General features: G+C 38.2%; 1 protein-coding gene across 1 annotated transcript in view; it reads right to left on the reverse strand.

Annotated features, from left to right (window-relative positions):
* The window catches only part of COL14A1 (collagen type XIV alpha 1 chain), a 203,988-nt gene that overhangs the window by 74,618 nt on the left and 106,155 nt on the right, over positions 1 to 23,215 (reverse strand). The window contains exons 24-33 of the mRNA XM_039227241.1: positions 22,605 to 22,661; positions 21,095 to 21,234; positions 18,679 to 18,802; positions 18,310 to 18,453; positions 17,080 to 17,244; positions 16,452 to 16,490; positions 16,183 to 16,321; positions 12,187 to 12,329; positions 8,741 to 8,850; positions 4,331 to 4,489 (exon numbers count right to left, since the gene is read on the reverse strand). Coding sequence (XP_039083172.1) covers positions 4,331 to 4,489; positions 8,741 to 8,850; positions 12,187 to 12,329; positions 16,183 to 16,321; positions 16,452 to 16,490; positions 17,080 to 17,244; positions 18,310 to 18,453; positions 18,679 to 18,802; positions 21,095 to 21,234; positions 22,605 to 22,661 — 1,220 coding nt within the window. The remainder of the gene's footprint in view (positions 1 to 4,330; positions 4,490 to 8,740; positions 8,851 to 12,186; positions 12,330 to 16,182; positions 16,322 to 16,451; positions 16,491 to 17,079; positions 17,245 to 18,309; positions 18,454 to 18,678; positions 18,803 to 21,094; positions 21,235 to 22,604; positions 22,662 to 23,215) is intronic.

The raw sequence follows: 23,215 nt of genomic DNA on the forward strand, positions 1-23,215 counted from the left end.
ATAATGATCAGTCTGACCCAGGGGAGGAGAGCTTAGCATGGCAGGCAGGTAACCTTGTGCAAGTCAGATACGGTCTCATATCTTACTTTCCTCACTTTTTGAAAGGGGATCCTTCTCTAACTTCTTGAAGTCTCAGTTTCTGAATCTATAAAGTGGGGATAACACAAGTATCTCTTCCCATGGTTATTGGAGGATTAAACGAGATAATCTCAGAAAAGCACATACTGCCTGGTCCATAGTAGGCATACGATAAATATGAACTATTATTTTAAGGATTAAAATATATAATTCATATGAAAACATAATCCTTTTCTTGTAATTTAAAAACACTTGATTCGGGGTGCCTGAGTGGCTCAGTTGGTTAAGCATCCATCTTTGGCTCAGGTCATGATCTCGCAGTGAGTTTGAGCCTTGTGTCAGGCTCTGTGCTGACAGCTCAGAGCCTGCAGCCTGCTTCAGATTGTGTGTGTGTCTCTCTCTGCTCCGCCCCCCCCTCAAAAATAAATAAGCATTTAAAAAATTACACTTGTTTCTGTAGCATCATTGACTAGTCTACTGTTGATTCCCATATAAAAGCTTTAACTCAGTAAATTATGTTATAAAAGACTCCATAACATAACTTGTATTCGTGTTTATTTACATAGCAGAGGACTAAGCAAATGTCAATTGGATAGTTACATGTGTTAGATTTGGAAAGGGGGCAAGAAACACACTAAGAACATGATTACATGCCAGAAAGCTCAAAATATTTCTAGGATCATCTCTGGCAGTATTATAATTTTATCGGGTATCAAAAAAAGTAGAAGAAACTTCTTAGGAGAGAGAAGAACAGAAAGGAGAAGCACAGTTGTTAGGTTTCTTCCCACATGTGTTTTGAAGGCTAAATTAAGCCAGCTTCCTAGCTTAGTCCCACTAGGGACTATAAAATCTCACATTACTGAACACAAGCTGTTTTTATTACGAGTGTGAGCAATTTCAATATAGTTGTTACTGTATCCCTAAATCCACTAACCTCTCCTCCACTTAACTTTGGTTTAAGAAGAATCTATTGTCTTTAAAGACTGAATATTACAGTTTTCCCATCATCTGGCATTTTTTTGAATCATTGCTGAATTTGCCAGGGAATGCTGGCCTATAAACTACTCATCTCTCTTATATGACAATTACTCCTCCTGGAATAATCCAATACTTGCACATTACATGTGCCCTTTTGCTGAGTAGTGGGGTACAGATGCCTATCCAAATTCTGTTAGTAATTTGTGACTTCTAAATTGAAAGCTGAAGACTGAAACTTCTTTCTTGCTTTGCGCTGAAACAATTAAGTAATAACCCAAAAGAACAAGTGAGTTTCCAATCACATTCTTGAGATCTAATCTAATATTATCCATTTCAACGTAATCAAATTCTTCAATAAGTAGGCAGACTGAAAATCTATTTAGTAATCCTCTGTAGACTTCCAGATTCTAACAAAAGCCACAACTTTTTCCTTAGGAGCCTTACAAAGAACTCTTTAATTATTGACTTCTATAAATTCCCCCTTTGTCTGCTACTGGCTGGAAGTTACCACAGAGGGTGTTCTGTTTAATTGTTTTTCTTTCATGCCCAAAAGTAAAGATTTATTGCTGGCAGATTTAAAACCTACAGGCTCTTTTGCTTTCAGAAATATATTCTTTGATATTTAATTGGTCATATATTTGGAGTACAATTGTTACAGAGACTTTAATTTGAAACGTAATTATTGTAATTGTAATTATAAAACTGTAATTGTAAAATGCAAATTATAATTAGGGGAAGGTAGGATATATATATATATATATATATATACATATATACATGCCATCAATGCTACATATGGAATACAATATATATGAAACATTTTGAGAAAAGACACGATATAATTCAAATAGATGGCATGCTACTTAATTTTTATCAAGTGTATCTTGAAAGCTTACTGGTAATCCGAATTTATTAGATACTATGATGTGGTGTAGAAGGGGGTAGTTGTAAATGAAGACCAGGGCATGGTTTCTCTTTTAAGGAATTTATTCTCTGGCTAGCAGGGCAAAATGTAGATAAATGGAAAAGCAAGAAAATAATAGATGGGTACAAATAATCAAGTGTTCAACAAGTACTAGAGGCTTAGAAAAGGTGAGGTGGGGGAGGTAATATTGACATCCTGCAATAATAACTACTGCTCTTCACTGAATGGTACTAAGTGTCAGGGATTTTATATGCATTATTTCTTTTTTTTTAATAGTTTATTGTCAAGTTGGTTTCCATATAACACCCAGTATATATGCATTATTTTTAAAATAAAAAAATAATAATAGTACTAAAAAAATAATAATAGTACAGGTCTCCATTGGACCTGATCAGGGGGTTGACTTTGGCGAAGACAATGCCATAGAGCTTTTTCACAGCCTGTATGATCTGGTGTTTGTTGGCCTTGATGTTCACAATGAACACAAGTGTGTTATTGTCTTTTATTTTCTTTATAGCTGACTTGGTGGTCAGGGGGAACTTGATGGCATATTGGTTGAGACTGACTCTCCTGGGGTCACTCTTTGGAGGATATTTGGGCTGCCTTTGGAGACACAGTGTCTTGGACCCCCAGAAGGTAGGGATGTGTGTGTGTACGTGTGTGTATGTGTTTGTGGACACCTTTCAGCACCACTTTCTTGGCCTTCAAAGCCTTTGTTTTGGCTTCGGCTTTGGAAGGAACACTGGGCTTCCTTCTTCACTTTAGGCTCTATCCTTGCAAAAGGGTTATAATGTAAATATACTTTTTAAAAATTTATTTATTTAAATTCAAGTTAGTTAACATACAGTGTAGTACTGGTTTCAGGAGTAGAACCCAGTGGTTCATCACTGACATATAACACCCAGTGCTCATCCCACAAGTGCCCTCCTTAATGCCCATCCATCAATACGGAGGTTCCTCAAAATATTAAAAATAGAATTACCCAATGAGCCAGCAATTGCACCAGTGTTAACATTCTTAAAAGTCCTCACCATAACTGAAAACAAGAGAGCCTTCCATAGCTTTTATAGTCTCTCTTTCTGAACATCTAATCCATGCTTCTCCAAAGGAAAGAAGAAACAAAAGTATTTTTAAAGACACAACAATGCTAAGTATTAAGCTAATTAGCACACATCTCTCAAGGTCTGAAAGCATTAACGTTTCCCTATGTACACAAAGATGTCCCTTATGTTGTTACAAAGAGAAATGCCACTAAATAGTGAAGTGTCCCAGAGGAAATCACTTGACCACTCTGAGACTATTTGTGGGTATATAAAGTAAATGGGTTATACTGGAGCAGTGGAAATAGAACTGTGCTTTGAAGGCTGGGGACACCTGCTACTCTATGTCCTCTCTCCCAATTAGTATGAGACTGTTTTAATCTTATTTATTTATTTGACATACTAGAAGATTTCATTTGTACAAAGTGATCTTCAGCTTAAAAAAACTTTGAGAACCATCAAGGGATTCTCCAGTTCCGTATAGCTGGCTAGTTCTACAAATCTAGAAAGAACAAGACAATAATAGTGACTTATAATTAACTTGATTATTCTGTTACATAGAAATGTTCATTAAAATAGTTGGAACCGCTTACAAGAATTAAATGCCCTGTAGGCTAACTGGTTCTAATTATAGAATGACTCAAATTAGAGAATGTTGCTAATTAGCTGTGAACACAAGGTGTAAAAACAAAAGCTTGTGTACACTATTCTTTTTTGTGGGTAGTGAGAGAAAGGAATGTGATTTCTTTGCCAATTGGAAGTCTTCTAGTCTTAAATTCTGTGTTGCATGATGAAAATATATTGTCTTAAGATAATTTTTACTTAAATAACTTAATGATTAAAGGGTAAACTTCACATTACCAATGACAAAAATCTCTTTTAAAAATGCCCAAATCTAACCAAATGAAAAATTTACATAAATCTCCTGTGTATTATAGTCATATATTTTATATAAACTTATATTTTCTTATTTAGAGTTCTGGTTTACAGTTTTGATTCTCATTAACAAACCATTTATGCCATAAACCATTTGATGAACATTTTACTATAACCATTTTAAAGTGCCTTTAGAAAACACAAGAGTCTAATTCCTGGAACACTATCTTTATTATAATATAGCAAAAGTTTACTGCCAAGAACTTTGAATGTATATTTTAGTTCATTTAAAGAGACTGTTATCTATTTACCCAACCATCCATCCATCCATCCATCCATCCATCCATCCATACATCCATCCAAATTTTCTCCCTGGAAAACCCTCATTTTCCTCCTATAATAACGGCACAGCTTCACTTGTTTATCCACTTACTGGTGCAGAGTTTCCATTTGGTCCCCTTGACCTGACCATTCTCCCCAGGACTTCAACACCATCCGACGTGATATTAGCTGAGGCATTTATTGCCTTTTCAGCCACGTGTTTGCAGTCAATAACTACTTGGACCAAAGTCTTGCTGACAACAATGTGTATCTGGGTAAAAACAAAGATGTTTCAGGAGGTAAGCAGCAGGAAGAAATATCAACCAAACTTACAGAACTGCATGATTCAGCACTAAGAAGTAGGAAAGGGAAGGGAAGGAATTCTGGCACTATGCATTTTGCTACACGACAAAGGTTCTACTTTTACCACCACCATGACTGTCCCACACTCAGGTAGCACTTCTATTTTTATTTAGTTAACATTTTCTTTAAAAATGACTTCAAAAGGATCCCCAGTCTATGCTTCCTTTAAAGTAGCAATATCCTGGGGTGTCTGGGTGGTCCAGTCGTTTAAGCATCCTACTTCAGCTCCAGTCATGATCTCATGGTTTGTGAGTTCAAGCCCCATATCCAGCTGTGTGCTGACAGCTCAGACCCTGGAGTCTGCTTCGGATTCTGTGTCTCCCTCTCTCTCTCTCTGCCCCTCCCACACTCGTTCTCTCTCTCTCTCCCCCCCTTACAAATAAAATAAACATTAAAAAAAATTTAAAAATCTTTAAAGCAGTAATAGCCTGAAATGACAGGATTGGTACACTAGTTATACCTTTGCTGAACGCACGTGAAAATGAACATGACAATATTAAAATAAAAAATGCTAACTGACTTACCAGCAAAAGTTATCTATGGTACCTACCAGTTGTTCACAAACCACATTTTGATAATACTTATTTAATTCAAGATGAAGAGAGGAGATCTAGAATCTGAAGGAGAAGGAGAAATTCTTTCTGGTGACTCAAGGCCCCAAAGAAATAAAGCCCTTTGGCTTAATGTGTGGCACAATTTTCTCAAAGTGAAATCTCTAGAATTTTCAGGTCTATGGTAATATATTCAGGAGTCTATACATTCTTTGTGAGGATTTGTGAAAATATGTGTTATCTTGGAGGTGATTGTCAAAGGTAAGTATATTCTAATCGAACCACATTGTAAGCAAGCTCTGTGATGAAATTTCAGTGCTTATAAGTACATTCCAATTTAAGATGGTGTTTGCCTCATGAGTATTTCTTTTTTGTGGGAGGCTACTTGGTTAGTGAGCATTCCACAGAGTGGAATTAATAGGCAAGTAATGATTTCGCATTAAGTAAAGCCAAGAAAAGTTACAAATGGCTGCATAAGAGAAGGTATGGTAATTCAAAGAAAAAAGTAGTAGGCAATAGTTACGGGAGTTCTAGCAGCTAGTGCTGTATCTGAATTGTGAGCAGAGGCTGAATATCAGTGAAATAACATCATAAAAAACAGTGTTAAAATTATTTCATATTAAAATCATGTTACTTTTAACTTGGTTTTATCTGATCTTTATTTTTGTTTTATAGTTGCATAGGAACTGAAAATAAGGATATATATCTATTTCTATGTAATGCCTTATTTATGTTAATTCATAATAAAAAAAACAATTTAAGTCAACAGGAGAAATTTTGAGAATTCTTTTTCCTAAAAAGAGGAGTTAAACCACTATTTAACTGGAGAACACTGCTGGATTAAATTCCCCACTTTACTTCCTTCATACTAACATCCCTCTTAACGATCATTTAGATGGATCTAATTTGGCTCCTGTTTGTTTTTGAAACTTGTAATACTTTTCATTGGTACAAATTACAGAAACTTTCGTGCTGGGTGCAAGACAGCCTAATATATAATATTCATGCTTTAGGAACCACTTGTGGGGAGATCATCCTTTTTAAAAAAACAAATTTTGCTTTGCAAAAGGAGACAATGTTTTCAAAAGTATTTTGCTCTTTGACTGCATTTAAGGATCTGTTTATATAATTATCAACTTTTTCAAAAGACCTTGGGGCCCCCTTTCATACCCAATGTGTAAAAAATAAAGCCAATTGAAAAATGAGAAATGAAGGTATTTATTCAATTAAATATAATTTGGTGAACAAATCAACAGATCCATTAGTAGACCTATTAGTAGAGTAACTTGCTACATGAGAAGTCTTTTCTTTTTGGTTTGTTTGGCTGTTTGGCTCTGTTAACAATACTGAAAGAAGTAGAGAAACATTTTGTTTTTATAACCTTTATTTTAAAAAATTTTAAGTGTATTTATTTTGTGAGAGAGAGAATGAGCAGGGGAGGGGCAAAGAGAGAGGGAGAGAGAGAGAATCCTGAGGAGGCTCTATATTGTCAGTGCAGAGCCCAAGAGCCCAAGAAGTGGCTCAGTCTTACAAACCGTGAAATCATGCCCTGAGCGGAAGCAAGAGTGGGACAATGAACCGACAGAGCCACCCAGGTGCCCCTGTTTTTATAACTTCTAAAAAGTGGAAGGCTTTTGTTTTGTTTTGTTTTAAAGTGTATTTGTTTTGAGAGAAAGAGGGAGAGAAAGTCACATGCACAGGGGAGGGGCAGAGAGAGAGGGAGACAGGGAATCCCAAACAGAGCCTGATACCGGGCTTGATCACATGAGATCAAGACCTGAGCTGAAATCAAGAGTTGGATGCTTAACTAACTGAGCCACTCAGGCACCCACAAAAGCAGAAGGTTTTTATAAATTTAAAATCAGGTTTGTAATCACTCTTACTTATAGCTCTTTAAGACCTTCCACCAAGTTGAGTAAAGCTTAACATTCACCAAAGATTCATAAAGGATTCTTTGGAATGAAAATTATTAGTTCAGGGGCACCTGGTGGCTCAGTCAGTTAAGTGTCTGACTTTGGCTCACGTCATGATCTCATGGTTCATGGGTTCTAGCCCCACATCGGGCTCTGTGCTGACAGCTAACTCAGAGCCTGGAGCCTGCTTCAGGTTCTGTGTCTCCCTCTCTCTCTGACCTTCCCCTGCTAACGCTATGTCTCTCTCTCTCTCTCTCAGAAATAAACAAAAACATTTAAAAAAAAAAAAAAATTATTAGTTCATGTTAAGATGGCAATGCGTTTTTTTTTTTTAATCTTTATTTATTTTTGACAGGAGAGAGATAGAGTGCAAGCAGGGGAGGAACACAGAGAGAAGACACAGAATTCAAAGCCGTCTCAGGCTCTGAGCTGTCAGCACAGAGTCCATTGCAGGATCACAAGATCATGACCTCAGCCAAAGTCAGACACTCAACCAACTGAGCCATGCAGGTGCCCTTGGCAATGTGATTTTTAATACTCATGGATCTCACATGCTTGCATCTCCTTATAATTTTTCTTGCCTACTTTGCAATAGACTCTGCTTAACCAAGAACAAATCATATCAAGAGGAATGTGTGAGTAAATGACAATAACTCCAAAGAGATGCTAATGGGATGATTTTGAATCATAAACTAATAAATCTCTACCTGCATCTCATGTTTTTGAGATACTATACTTATGGTTGTATAGTTCTTTTAAACAAAAACAATTTTTTGTATGCAACTTTTCTCGTGCAAAGAAGATTAAGAACCTTGGTATGCAGTTGTTCGTATGCAGCTATGGTATTCAAAACCCCAAAAAGTAGCAAAGTTGTGTCAATTAGAAGCAACTGACCATGTTCTAGGTCAGGAGACAGAAGCCAGATGAAGATTGCTTGCAACGACGCTTCCTTCACTCAACACACAAGAAGGAGGGTCAAGAGGCAAGGCTTTCTGCACCACCACCTCTAAAGGCTGCTCTCCCTGTGATCTTGGCAGGCTGCATTCCTGAACAGCCCAGAGATCAGTGGGATCATTTGCCACCCATATAGGAAACAGTAAATGTTGGGTCTACTCTAGCAATCTCCAAAACTACTAAGTGTTTCAGCGATATGAAGTGGTAAGGGACAGAGTTCTATCACAAATACCAGGCAGAAATAAGAACTACAATCAGGTTTTACAAAATTCTTCCTGAGAATAATTTTTATAATGGTAGTGTGGGATTGTCTGTATACGCGTAAAAATATCAGTACAAACTATCTTCACATTTTAACATGTTTTAACTGAGTGGGCTTTCATCTGCACTGGTGGCTGGGTAGACCAGAAATTCTTTCCACACCACACGTAACGGGGCGAATTAACAGCTGTCCTCTTAATAATACAGTACTGTGTACTGCAACATTCTTCCAAGTGTGAGCCTGGACCATTTTGGGTACCTGATAAAAATGCACACTTTGGGGTCGCATCTTAGAACTACCCAATCAGAATATTCCCACAGATAATTCTTACTCTGATTAAAATATGAGACCCCAAGTTCTGTGGGATTTTGTTTACACTTCTCTGCTGCCTGGGCCACAACAAATAGAATAAAGAATATATGTCTCTGTGGCTTTGTACACAGCAAATAAAGAATATATGTATACAAGGTATTACTCACCTTGTGAAAGCTGCCATGGAAAATTTTCCTAATTTCAGGTCCTTCAAAAGTAACTGTTTGAAAATCCCCACTGTAGTCATAGTTGAAATATGTTAAGGTTTTACCACCATCTGATCAAAGAAAAATGAAAACAGTTTAGAAAGTATTATAACGGGTAAATAATGTTTCTAAAATTCAAGTCAATAAATAAATAAATAAACTGATTAGTTAATTAATTAATAAAATTCAAGTCACTTGGGTGGCTCAGTCAGTTAAGCGTCCAACTTCGGCTCAGGTCATGATCTCATGGTTGGTGGACTGGATCCCGGCGTTGGGCTCTGTGCTGACAGTTCAGAGCCTGGAGCCTGCTTCAGATTCTGTGTCTCCCTCTCTCTCTGCCCCTCCCCTACTCACACTGTGTCTTTTCCTATCAAAAATGAATGAACGCTAAAAAAACTTTTTTTTAATTCAAGTCAAGACTGAAAACTGCATCCTTTGTTTTGAAGCTGTGCTTAAAAAACTTTTAACATTTATTTATTTTTTGAGTGAGAGAGAGAGAGAGAGAGACAGACTATGAGCAGGAAAGGGGCAGAAAGAGAGGGAGACACAGAAGCCAAAGCAGGTTCCAGGCTCTGAGCTATCAGCACAGAGCCCGACGCAGGACTTGAACACAACAACTGTGAGATCATGACCTGAGCCCTGACTGAGCCACCCCGGCGCCCTGTGAGGCTGTGTTTAGAATAATGTGATGAGTAAGTAAGGAAATGATCTATAGCCCCTGGGTTGCCCTGGCTTTCAGTTGGCCAGTTAACCATGTGGTGATGATGGTGAGGCAAGGCTCCTACATATATTCTTCCTCTGTACCTTCTGCTCTATACTTTCATTCCCAACACCCTCCTCGGAGATGGTTGTCTGAAGTTGGAACTAGGGGCAGACAAAACAGGAGAATAAAGCTAATCAAATCTTAAGACATAGAAACCAGACCCTTTGCTTTAGTAACCCACTGGAGCAACCAGCCATTCTAGGACATGCAATTTATACTGCTCCAAAGGAGTGAGATTCCAATATGTCTTTTATTATAAACAAACTAAATCCACAAACAAACGAAATCTTCCTAATCTTCAGGAATATTACAAGAAATATTATGTTACAAAAAAGGGAATTTTTTTCACTAATTAATTCTTAGGTTACACTGCAATTATTCACTGTGACTTCAAAGGGAATGAGCTAGTCTTAATCATTTTGAGAGATTTCTTTATTTTTAAGTCTCATGTGAATAGGGAGATAGTTATTTATACCCCTTTAATCTACAGCTTTCCCTTAGTTTCAGTATGTATGCAAAATGCTTGCACAATATCATAGTTAGCTGTTGAATCATTTCCATGTACCAAAAAGTCTTTTACAAATAGTGGCTGGAGACTGCATTAAACATATTCCTTATCTAAATATGTGAGTTAGCACCTAACAATAGCCATCAAATTTTGGTTCCTGGCTTGATTGAAATCCTAAACTAAAAATGTCTTTAGAAAATTTGTGACATTAAACCAAAAACTTGATGATCCTCTGAAATGATCACCATGTGTGACATCCAAGATCATGTGATCAAGAAGCTTCTTTCACTGGTTCCCCTCAGCTTTCTACCTTCCAAACAATGGAACATCCCTGTCTTCAGACCTCTTCTCTTCTCTTCTCACTCACTCTCCAGATCATCTCACACAGTATCATGGCTTATGTACCACACATATACAACTTGTAAATTTATATCCCCATCCCAGCATTCTTCCCAAAATATGTTGCTGCAAAGCTGGCATTTTTTTTACCTGGGAGATGAAATAGGTACTGTAATATTGTGATTTATAAGAATAGATATTTGGCCATGTAGATGACCAAATATGTATTTCTCATATGTATTTGGTCTTGGCCCATGGTTTCTGGCTCACAGCTCTGAAAACACTTGAAATTTTCTGTGATAAGAGCTACAAAGATGTTTTTTGTTACATTAATGAGGTAACTTTTGGAAAGCCCTTAGGCAACCTAAGGATGGAGGGCTGATTGCCAAGAGAACCAACCCTGTGATTACAGTTGGAACTTTCAATCCCACCTCTTCCCCCACCTCTAGGGAGTGGAGAGTTGCTAGAGATTGAGTTCAATTGCCAATGGCCGATGATTTAATAAATCATGCCTATTTAATGAAGCCTCAATAAAAACCCAAGCAACAAGGTACAGAGAGCTTTGAGGTTGCTGATTACACGGAGACTAGGGAATGTGGCATGCCTGGAGAGGGCATGGAACCTCTGTGCCTCTTCCCGCATACTTTGCCTTACGCATCTCTTTCATTTGGCTGTTCCTGAGTTATACCCTTTCATTATAAAGCAGTAAGTGAGCAGGCAAAATGTTTCTCTGAGTTCTGTTCTGTGAGCCACTCTAGCAAATTAATCAAATCCAAGGATGAGCTTGATTGACTGATTTTTTGGGGGGAGGAGGGTTTGGGGGGAAACTTCTGATTTGTAGCCAATCAGAAACACAGGTAACAGCCTGGCTTGCAACTGGGCTGGAGTCTGAAAAAGGGGTAGCAGTCTTACGGGGCTGAACCCTTAACCTATGGAATCTGATGCCATCTCTGGGTAGACAGTATAAGAATTGAGCTGAATTCTCAGACACCTTGCTGGTACCTGAGAACTGCTTGCTGTTGTGTGCAAAACTCTCTACCTCCTGACACCCCTCCACACACACGTTGGAACTGGGTCAAGAAACCTCAAATGAGGAATCTTCTACTAAAAATATCCGTGTACAAGACATGATTCTGGTTTCTCCCTTCCCAGTGGCCCTCCCCATTCCCCCACCATCAACTTTGCTCTTCCTAAAATCTTTACTATCCCAGTAATTGTCTCTCTCTCTACCTTGCCCACTACTGAATCCCAAAACCTAGCGTTGGAACATAGTAGAAACTCAGTGAATGTTTGTTGAAAGAATGAGTGGATGAATGAATGAATCAGCTGGTACATAATTTATTGTTAGTATTTACTCATGGTTTAATATAAATGAGCGACTTTGCAATATATAGTTGTCCCTTGAATAATGTGACAGTTAGGGGTACCAACACCCCAAGTAGTTGAAAATCCACATGTAACTTTTGAATCCCCAAAACTTCACTACACATAGCCTACTGTTGGCCAGAACCCTTCCTTCTAACACAATCAAGCAACACATGTTCTGTATGTTATATGTATTATATCCTATAATAAAGTAAGTTAGAGAAAATGAAATGTTATTAAAAAAAATTATAAGGAAGAGAAAATGTACTTACAATATTGTGCTACATTTACCAAAAAATATCCTTGTGGAAGTGGACTCAGGCAATACAAACCCATGCTGTTCTAGGGTCAATTGTACACAAAACAGGCAAGGCAGCATGGCACACCACATACACTACTCACACGTGTGTACAAATATATATGTATACTTACTATCCAAAATTACTCCAACCAATGGGTCAGAATTTTTATTTAAAATCTCCCAAAGAGCAAATGGCTCCTCTGGAGTGTCAGGAAGAATCCGGAATAGAAAACTCATTGTGTAGTCAGAGGGCAATCCGTCTGGATGCAAAAACCTGAAAAATGGAAAGAAAATAACATTTTATTGCATTCCTTTCAAAAAAAATATTTATCTGATTACAAAAGCAAATACACTTAAGAATATTTGGAAAAACAGAAGGAAAAAAAAATCAGATCACTATTAATCCCCTTGAGGGGACCACTATTTTAATGTGGTACATTTCCGTCCAGCTTTTAAAGAATGTTTGTAAATATTTCTCCAATCTATATAATGCTGCCCCTTCTTTTTTCTTAGCAGCAGTTACTACACAGTTAACATTTAAGTCATTTCAAAAGTTTTGGTATTATAAGTAATATTTATCTACAGTCTTTTAATTTATTTTTTAATTTTATTTAAATCCAAGTTAGCTAACATATAATGTGATAATGGTTTCAGGAATAGAATTCAGTGATTCATCACTTACATAGAACACCCAGTGCTCATCCCAACTACAGTCTTTTTATAAAGACATTTTCACTTTCTACTATAAGTTGTAGTCAGTAGCGCTCCTAGCCATGCTTCGTGCTGGGATGTAGCATTCCAGATCTACCTTCAAGAACTGAGAACATATTACTCCTACTTCTGGGAGTGAATTGTGTAGACAACTCTCAAATACCAACTTGCTTCTAAAATTGCCTCAGCAGAAGAAAAGGCCCTCCCAAGGTCATGCCAACTTTCTTATGGCACCTGTTTCAATAACTGGTGTCTGAGGGCATATGAGGCCCAGAGTCTCTCATTCCAGTGGAGGGAGCTCCATTTGCAGAACTCCTGTATGTGGACCGACTGGAATTCTCACTAAGATTGTTTCACAGCTTAACTTCTCTCCTGTCTCATCACACCTCTTTCTGTTCCCTTCCAAGAGCCTATATCCACATCAATTTCCACTCATCTCCACCTCTGGATCTGCCTCCAGGAAACTGAACCTGCTATGCCAGCTTATCTTTCTCTAACAATTAAGTGGATCACTTATAAACTTTAAACTTTTCCCTGGAGCAACAAATATAGCCCTTTCCATATACAGGAGTTCCATAATAGTTATTAAGTGGATAAATTTGTGAATGGGAATTTAGCATAAATTTGAAAATGAAAGTTTGATTTGAATAGATAAAAATATTTCATTTTATTCATTTTCTTTATATATTAGTTCATTCATCCAACATTTATTGTGTGCCTACTATGTGCCAGTCATTGTAATAGGCACTTAAGTTATATCAATGAATAAAATCAACAATGTTCCATTCCTCTTTGTAGAAGCACTTAAATTCTAGCAGGGTGAATTAAACAGTGTATTAGAAGGTAAACATGGCATACAAAAAACAAAACAAGAACAAGAGAGCAATTTACTAGGGACTGGGAATGCTAGAGTGTGTTACTTTGCAATGTTAACTGAAGTCATCATTGCTAGTTTCACTTCAAAGCCTCATTGAGAAGGATACCCTTGAACAAAGGTTCATTGAGAAGGTTACATCTGAAGAAAAACTCAAAGGAGACAAAGACATCCAGATAATGCAAAGACACTAAAGTGAAGTGTCCGTGGTGTGCCCTGAGAATGGACTGAAGGAGACAGAAGTCAAAGAAGTGATAGGTACCCAGATAATGTAGAGCCTGATGGGCCATTCAAGAGCTTTGACTTTTTTTTAAAAATTTTTCTAATGTTTTTTATTTATTTCTAGGAGAGAGAGAGAGACAGCATGAGCAGAGGAGGGTCAGAGAGAGAGGGAGACACAGACTCTGAAACAGGCTCCAGGCCCTGAGCTGGCAGTCAGCACAGAGCCCGATGCAGGGCTCGAACCCACGAACCACGAGATCATGACCTGAGCGAAAGTCGGACGCTTAACCGACTAAGCCACCCAGGCGCCCCAAGAACTTCGACTTTTAATGCAAGGAGAATGGAGAATCATTGTCAGATTTTGGAGTGGCATGATTTACATTTTAAAAGAACCACTCTGACTGCTTCTTGGAGAATAGACTCTGGGAAGGCAAACATTGGAGCAGGAAGCATTAAAAACCTGCTACAATGATCTAGGGAAGAGATGACAGTGTCCCATCAAGGGTGAAGGCAATGGAGGTGATGAGAAGGCACAGACAATGGGATTCCTTGGTACAATGGATGTAGAGCGTGAGAAAGTGTCAAATATTTCACATGAGAAACTAATTAGATGTAATTGTCATTGAGATGAAAAAGGTAGTAAGTGAAGCTGGTTCTGGAGTGAGGATCAGGGATGTAGTCTTGAACAGGCGAAGTTTGAGATGTCCATTTAGATATCCAAGCAAGATGTCTAATACGCCATTAGGTACACAGGTCTAAATTTGGGGAAATAGGTCTGGACTGGAAATACAAATTTAGGAGTCATTGGCATATAGACAATGCTGAACACTACTCAAAAGATCATCAGGGAGTAGGAAGATACAGGGAAAACAAGGATCCAGGCTTAATCCTTCTGAAATGAAGAAGTGGAGGCAAGAAGAAGAGGCATCACTGAAAAAGGAACAGCCAGTAATGTAGGCACGCTCAAGAGAGCGTGTCCCAGAAGTCCAGTGAGAAGAGTGAAACCAGGAGGAGGAAGTGAGAAACTGTCAAATGCTGGTGACAGGTAGAGTGAGATGAGGGTTTGGAGCCACTGAATGGATTTAGCAACTGGACAGCATTGCCCACTGGACGAGCCATTTCAGTGGGGCAGAGGATTTTCCCTTTGACAATTCTCATTTCTTGGTAGGCCTCCAGGAGGACTTTTCAAATATCCAATTTAGTATTCATCCCTAGACTATGTTAAAAAAAAAAAAAAACCCTGCCAAAAGGTAACACCAGATGTTGGCTTTATCTAAAACCACATATATTCTATATAAGCCAAAGGAATTTATAACAATTTTCTACAAGCTATTACCTTTAACAGTAAATGGTTTAAATTATTCATAGAGGTCTACTTATTTCAAATATTATTCCCCCAAATGAAGCACAACAAAGTAACTTGAATAGTACTGGAATAGAATAAGCTAGAATTTAATAAATAATATTTTGAAGAAGATAGAAAAGCAGTTTGTGGATAAATTGGATAGATGAGTTTAATACTCTAATATGTTCTCTCATTTTTTCATGCACACATGCACACTACATCAAAACCTGGACATTGAATATGTTTCACATTGGAGACAAAAACAAATGTTGATTTGGAATGTAGAGGCAGATGACATCTTGTGAGATGATTCCTTGAACCAGGAATTCGTAATTGCAAGCACCCCCAGAACTTGCAGAATTGCTATAAGTGGGCAAGAATCCCTAGGTGCATCACAAACTGTAAAGCGAGTAGATAATGCAATTTTTACATAAACCCAATACTACTCTTCAACTATATGGAGTTGCTGTCGTGACCTCTCAAAGATTAAAAACCAGCTGAATTCACGGCACTAGCGTGACATGGTTTAGGGTGTGGGCTCTGGGGCCTGATTGCCAAGTGCAAATCCCAGGATTTTCACTAAACAAACCATGTGATCTCATTCAGGTCTTTTAGCTTCCTTGTGCTTCAGTGTCATTGTTTACAGAATTGAGACAATAACTGATTCTAATCCATAGAACTGTTTGCAGCTCTGAGTTAATATATATAATCACTTAGAACGATGCCTCGTATACAGTAGCGCTAGGTAAGTGTAAACTATCTGTATACATTTTCTCAGACTAACAGATAATAAAATTCAACCAGCATTATGTGAGGGTCTGAGGTTTCTAAACAAAGTAATCTAAACATCATCTGCTTTTATCATCAAGGAAAATCCTACTGGGAACGATTATAGCATATTTCAATTTGACGTCATTTTCACATTGAGCTATAGAAACAAATAATTGGCTCTAATCTCTTGCAATGGAAACATACTTGGTTGGCTGGGAAACCAAGGCATCTTTATGAATTCGATAACAGGGATACACATTGAAGGTACCAGGCTCCATAGAAACCCCTTCCACAGATGAAAAGTCCTTTTCAACCAAACCAAACATTTCCATCATCTTAAATCCTAATAACAGAGAGAAAGAAAAACACAGGCATTTAAGGATTTTAAATTTCAAAATTAGTCTACATAAAAAATCTGGACCCCAAATGAGAGTTAATGTATTTGTTTTTGGAAAAACTGTGACAATGCATACCTGCAAGATCAACGCCATCCTTGTAGACCAGCGGGCAGGCTAGGAAACAAAACAAACAATATAAAACGCTAGTTTAGATATTTTCCAAACATATCCTTTCCCCACCCTGAGAACAGGAAGCTAACATAATCTTTGCGGAAGTCAAATGTGAAGGGAATCCAAACCAGATGTGGCTATGGTTTTCTGTGGATTCCTAAAGATTGAAATGCTCTCACTTGGCCCGTTACAACCAAAGGCCAAGGCTTCCTTCTCCTCTCGCGAGTCTGTTCAAATCTATGGTGGTCTCCTGAGAGCATGTGTTGGGAGAAGTCTCACTTCTAATGTGCTACCCTGACGAGCAGTCTTAATACATTCTGAAACCATTTGCTGCAGCTTTTAAGGAGAGCTGTTTTTAGACACAGACTCTCCTCTCATTAGAGAAAGTCTGTATCCACCTAAAACCCTAAAATGGGGAGACAGGACGTTTACTTCCAAATCCTCAAAACCATGAAACTTCAGGTCCGCACAATAAACAGCACTGCGAGTCAATATTCTTTCCTCGGATCGAGTCGGGACTCATGATTTAACTGGTAGAACACATTTCAACCATTAAGCAACATGAGTGAAGTGCACATTCCAAAGAACTAACTTGCTGATGCGGTTTCACAGACAAAAGTAATCAGCTCATCTTCAATTTTCTTAAAGGCGTCAAAGTCATCCACGAAGAAAACATGCCGCGAGCTGGGCTTGCTGCCAATGCTAACCAGCTCGGAGTAATCCGCATCAGCCACACCAACGGCAAAGATGCTGTAGCCTGGGGAAGGGGAAGAGATTTCGGATTACTTCAAACCACACAAAACACAAATAATACAATGTAAGACATGTCTCAAAATTTAAAAAGTGTTTATGAAGGAGGCCTGGCAGGGGGTGCAAAAGTCATATTTTACAGTCCACCAGAATTCTGCATGCACATACTTCACTGCATGATAATTACTCCATCATCCCTGAGGAAATTTTCCATTTTAAAGAAACTCAAGGCGGCCAGTGCTCCAATTAGTGCCTGAGACAATTCATTGCCATTGTAGGTATATCTTCATTCTGCATATATCTAATAATTACTTTAAGATTTATGGGATGAAATGGACTTGAAACAGAAAAACTTTATCTTTTTTTTTCCATGTAAAAACCCAGATATCAATAGGCTTAGCAGCCTGAAGTGGGTCATGGTTCAAAGCAAATAAATATTAAACTACTATTTGCCAGGCATGTCTTAAATAATGTAATCTTCAGGGCGCCTGGGTGGCTCAGTCGGTTAAGGGTCCAACTTCAGCTCAGGTCATGATTTCACAGTTCATGAGTTTGAGCCCTGCATCAGGCTCTGTGCTGACAGCTCAGAGCCTGGAACCTGCTTCAGATTCTGTGTTCCCCTCTCTCTCTCCCCCTCACCTGCTCACGCTCCATCTCTCTCTCTCAAAAATAAATAAACATTCAAAAAGAAATTAAAACAATAATGTAATCTTCATGATAATCCAATGAGAATTTCTATTTTACAGATGAGGAGGCTTGAGAAGCCTCTGGGTCCCTCCTTGGCCCTTTATAATGGGCCTTTTCACAGTTTGCACTTAATTTCTACAATTTCTTACATAGTGTGTCCTGTATATAACCCAAGTATTAGGGAAAATGAAGCAAAACTATAGATTTATAACCTGGAAAGTTTAAAAAAAATTCATTGTTCAGTTACTATTAAGAAAGGTTTAGAGTAAATATTAAGAAAGATTCAGTAACACTAAAGTCATTCTGATGTAGCCTATAAATTTGTATTCAGAAAACATTGGCAACATGACTGGTGGTCACTACTATTTATCTGTGTAAAACTCACCATTTGATTGCATCTCCCCAGAGATTTTGTTCACATCATCTTGTGATCTGCCATCAGTTATGACCACGATGACCTTTGGGATGCCTCTTCTAGTACCGGACTCTGCAGTAAACAGACTATCTCGGACATGCTTGATTGCTTTTCCTGAAACAAAGATGACAGTTTCATTTCATTTGTTCCCATTTTTGTTTTGCTGGGGAGGGAATGGTAGGAAGGAAGTTCTTAGATGAGTGAAAAATCTTTTTTAAAAATAATCTATATTACTATGCCTCCAAAATTGTTGTATCAGTAATTACTAATAATTACTTTGGGTCCTTGCTGAGTTATTATTGTTGTTGTTGTTGTTGTTGTTGTTATTGTTGTTCTTACCTGTTTTGGTATTTCCTCCTTTGTATGAAATATGTTTAATTGCATCAAGAAGGGTCTCTTTGGTTTGGTAGGCATTTAGTTTAAATTCTGTTCTGGGGTCATCAGTGAATTGAACCATTGCAACCTGGAGAGAGAAGGTGTATTTGTTTTTATAAAGAACTTCCCCTGGGCCCGAGAGTACACCAAATGGCATGTGTGGAAGCAGTTTATCTTTTAAAAATCTCCCTCTGTCTCATAAAACCCTCTTTATAGTATGTAAGCCTTTTGCTATGTCATTTGACACATGGGAAAAAAGCAGCCTTATAATTTGACAAATCTCAGAGAATTGGAGGTGGATTCTTTACAAGGCTTTTCTCAAGAAGCAAACTGTGAAGTAATTACTCCTCTCCCACTGTTTTAAACATGAGGAGATGGAGGCACTCAAAGTCCCTTGCCTTGTCCAAAATCCCAACAGTGGCTACCAGAAGGACCCACAGCCAAAGCTAGATAAATCCTACTTCAAAGTCTGTGTTCTTTTTTTTTAAGTATTTTTTTAATGTTTGTTCATTTTTGAGACAGAGACAGAGCATGATCGTGGGAGGGGCAGAGAAAGAGGGAGACACAGAATCTGAAACAGGCTCTGAGCTGTCAGCACAGAGCCCGATGCGGGGCTCAAACCCATGAACTTCAAAGTCTGTGTTCTTAATCACTGCAATAAAAACCTTCCTGGCTTCGGGTCCTACTTTTATTCCAGGGGAACTTTGGAGCCATTTTTAATTTATTGGGCTTTTGTTTGTTTTTCAGAATGATGATGGAGGGAGTAAATATAGCATCTTCAAACTGCTTTCTTTGATCTTGTGAGCCTTCAGTTGCTACCAGCTTATCAAGGTCCACTGCCGTGGATGCCACTGCCTTGGGAGAACTGGCCCTGTCTCTTTTATCCCCAACGTGTTTCTTCTTCCCCAAAATGCCTCAGCACTTATATCTATTTTTCCCTTATGGTTCTCCTTACATCCAAAGTTCCTCAGCCATTCCTCCATAATCTATTCCGAGTCTGTTCCTATCCATGCATCTCCTTGCTACCACACACCCCCAGGTGTCCCTCATCTCTGTGCTGGACCATGAGAGCAGCGTCCTAAATGGTCTTGCCGCTTCCACTCTTACCCGTATTACTATTCACACTCCACAAAAGTCAGAATGACTTTTTTTTTAAAAAGCACATCACATCTCTCCTTAAAAGTTTCCAGTGGCTTCTCACTGCATTTGTAATGACATCAATTCCTTCAACGATTCACAAGAATTGAGATGATCTGGCTTTCTCGTTTTCTTCCACCTCATTTCCGACCCCCTACATGCTCATGCGCTATGTTCTAGCCACAAATTTTAGCATCTGAAGCCTCAAAACTCATTTTCATCTTAGGCCCTTTGCACTTCCTATCTTCCCTTTCTGGAAATTCTACTCTCAGCCCCTCCCCACATCATCCACATCTCAGTTCAGAGGCCACCTTCTCAAAGAGGCCTTTGTCGACCCCGCAATTTAAAAGAATCTTCAGTGAACTTAAATCATATAACTGTTTTCAGAGCTTGCATCCCTACCTTATGAATTTGTTTCCTGTTTTACATCTGTCTGTCATCCTCATACTCTCCCTGCTGTTAAGAAGATGAGCACTCCGAAACTGGGAACTGGTCATGATCATTATGACCATTATGACTGGTTATGACCATTATGGTCAGTAGACTCTACCTGACCAGAATAAATCCTCAATAAATATTTATTTGATTGAATGAATAAATGTGATTTGTTTTATGTGCTCCTTGATCTAAAGTAATTTGTGGCCATAACCCTCTCTTTAAAGATTTTAATGTCCTTGAGGGCAGGGAAAATATCGGGTATATCCTTAGGGGAGCCACTTTCTTATGTATGTAAACATCTACTGACATGGCCATTCTAACTGTCTTAGTTCACTGAATGTAATAGCTTTTAAGGATTAGCATCTTTTCAAGCTCTGTCAGGCATCAGGAAGCTGCTTCCAAACTCAGACTTGTCTATCCTCTCATTCAGGGTCAAATCCAATCATTATATTACCCATATCAACTGACAAACAGCCATAACAATAGCTTGGGATGCTTTTTTTTTTTAATGCATAGAATGAATTAAGAATTGTTCTATGGAGGTGCCTTGGTGGCTCAGTCAGCTGAGCATTTGGCTCTTGATTTTGGCTCAGCCCATGATCTCGCATTTTGTGGGTTAGATGCCCAATGGTTGGGCTCTTCACTGACAGTGTGGAGCCTGCTTGGGATTCTCTCTCTCTCCTTCTCTCTCTGCTCCTCTCCCACTCATGCACATGCACGTGTGTTCTCTCTCTCCCTCTCTCAAAATAAATAAATACACTTAATAAAAAATGTATTAAAAGAAAGATTGTTCTATTAGCCTTACTTGAGTTCCATCTGCACCAATCTTGTTCAGGGCTCCAACAGTGCTATACAGAAAATTAATGATCTTATTGAAATTTTCATCTCCAATACTCCAGGATCCATCCACCATAAACACAAGGTCTGCCTTGGCAGCTCTACATACTAGAGACCAAGAATGGATTTTGAATCAGAGATAAGGAGAAAACATAGTAGTTATTAAACAAACAAAGCAGATGATGTTTTCCTTCTAGTAACTAGAGCCCTTTCCCATAGAAAAGGTATAAATCATATTCTGAACGCTTACTCATTATACTTCCTGGCCATCATTTCTTTTCTATGGTTGACTTCCTATTCATGACTGAGAGTCTTTAGTCAAACAGGTGGAATTAGAAGAGGAAAAAAATCCACTAATCTCAGCTCCCAAAAGTAGAAAATGAAGGAAAAGAAAAATGAGGAACTATAGTAATTTAGAGACAGAAATATTAACAAATACTCTCTAGTGCTCACTTATTAAAAGAAAGCCCAAGCTATTACTCTCATCAATCTGTCTGCTCTTATTCAGTCAGTAACTTCAGAGAGATTCAAATTCAGAAAGAAGCCATGGGACACGATGGAAGCAGATTAATCTATAATGTGGCATGCATTCGGGCTGAGGCCATAAGCAAACTTCTAGCCTTGCTCTAAAATTCTGTCTGTGCTTTTTTGCCACCCATAGGTACATGTCAAGAAATGGACACTACTACCAGCCCAGGAACACTATTATCAGTAGGTTTTACTGATATCAACACAACAAGCAAAAAACACACCAACAAAAACCTACTCCACCAAAAGCACTTTTTGAGTAGTTCTTTGTTGGTACCCTGTGCTGTTTCAGATTATCTATGCCTCTCTGCCCCTTATTAGTATGCATCATTGTGGTTGACTCTGTTTTATGATGAAACAAACAATTTAATCTTCAATAATCTGCATCTTTTAATCTGAGGCCAGCTGAACACAAATATTCTATGAGATAATGTGCCTTTCTCCTCTCTTTTTAAAAAAAACACACTGGGTTTTTATTTTATTAAGTGCAAATTTATTCCCTTAAAGCTATTTATAATACAGAATAAACCATCTCCAGGTGAGGTAATATTCCAGGATTTGGCATAGTTGTTTCCTAAATTCTGAGATTAATAAAATTTTATAAATTTATGGTTTGAATTTAAAGCTGAAAAGGATCACAAGATATGCTAATTATAAGCTTATTAAAGAAAACCCCGTCCTCTGTTTCCAAGGAAAAATTAAATCAAGATTAGATTCCAACTTTGAAATGAGAGTGAAATCTATTTGAAAATATATTCGAAATGAAAATTTTACTTAATCAGAGAAAAAAAATACACCAAAATGCATGAAGGAATTAGCTCTGGGATATGAAATTGTGTTTTTAATTTTCTTCGTTGTAGTCTTTTGTTACTTCTTAGTGTTTGTTTAATACACAAACCCAACAGAAATTCTAAACCTAAAATCACAGCAGTATCTTATTATTCTTTTACCTTCTTTTGCTGGTGGAATGGTCGGAGGAAAAGTAGGTGGTTGAGTAGGAAGCGATTCTGTAAAGGAGAGGGAAAAGGAACATCGATTAGCCATCACATCTGTGCTGAAGAAAGGGAAGTCATGGAGTAATAATTCTTCAGGAAAATCAATGATCTTGACTATTGTCTTCTTAGAGAATTTAGCAACTACTATAAATCAGCCTCAGCCGGTAAAAACCGGCTCCATCCGTCCCCTAATACTCAGGCTGAAAGCTTGAAATACCGTTTTGCCACAATTCAGTTTACCCAGCAGGAGTCAATGCAATCAAACTGTCAACTACAAAGTGGCTCTAATGCTGATTTAAGGCAAGAATCTTGCCAACCTATTTCAGATTAGTCTCTGGCAGCTTTCACACATATAATAAACGTCATTTCCATTCTGCGTAACTAACGACTGGCCATCAATCCTCTCTCAATAGCCGCCTCACCCTTCTCACGCTGCAGCCCCAGGATATGGTCCGCAGTGAAATCTAATTTACTCTCTGTTCTGCTCAGACTGAATCTGGAAAGCTTTCAGTTCTGAGGACTAAATGGCAGGACATTGGAAGGCTACCGTGTGTCCACATCAGTTT

This window comes from Hyaena hyaena, unplaced genomic scaffold, assembly GCF_003009895.1.
Source record: "Hyaena hyaena isolate Hyena2069 unplaced genomic scaffold, ASM300989v1 scaffold_26, whole genome shotgun sequence".
In the NCBI taxonomy this organism is placed as follows: Eukaryota; Metazoa; Chordata; class Mammalia; order Carnivora; family Hyaenidae; genus Hyaena; species Hyaena hyaena.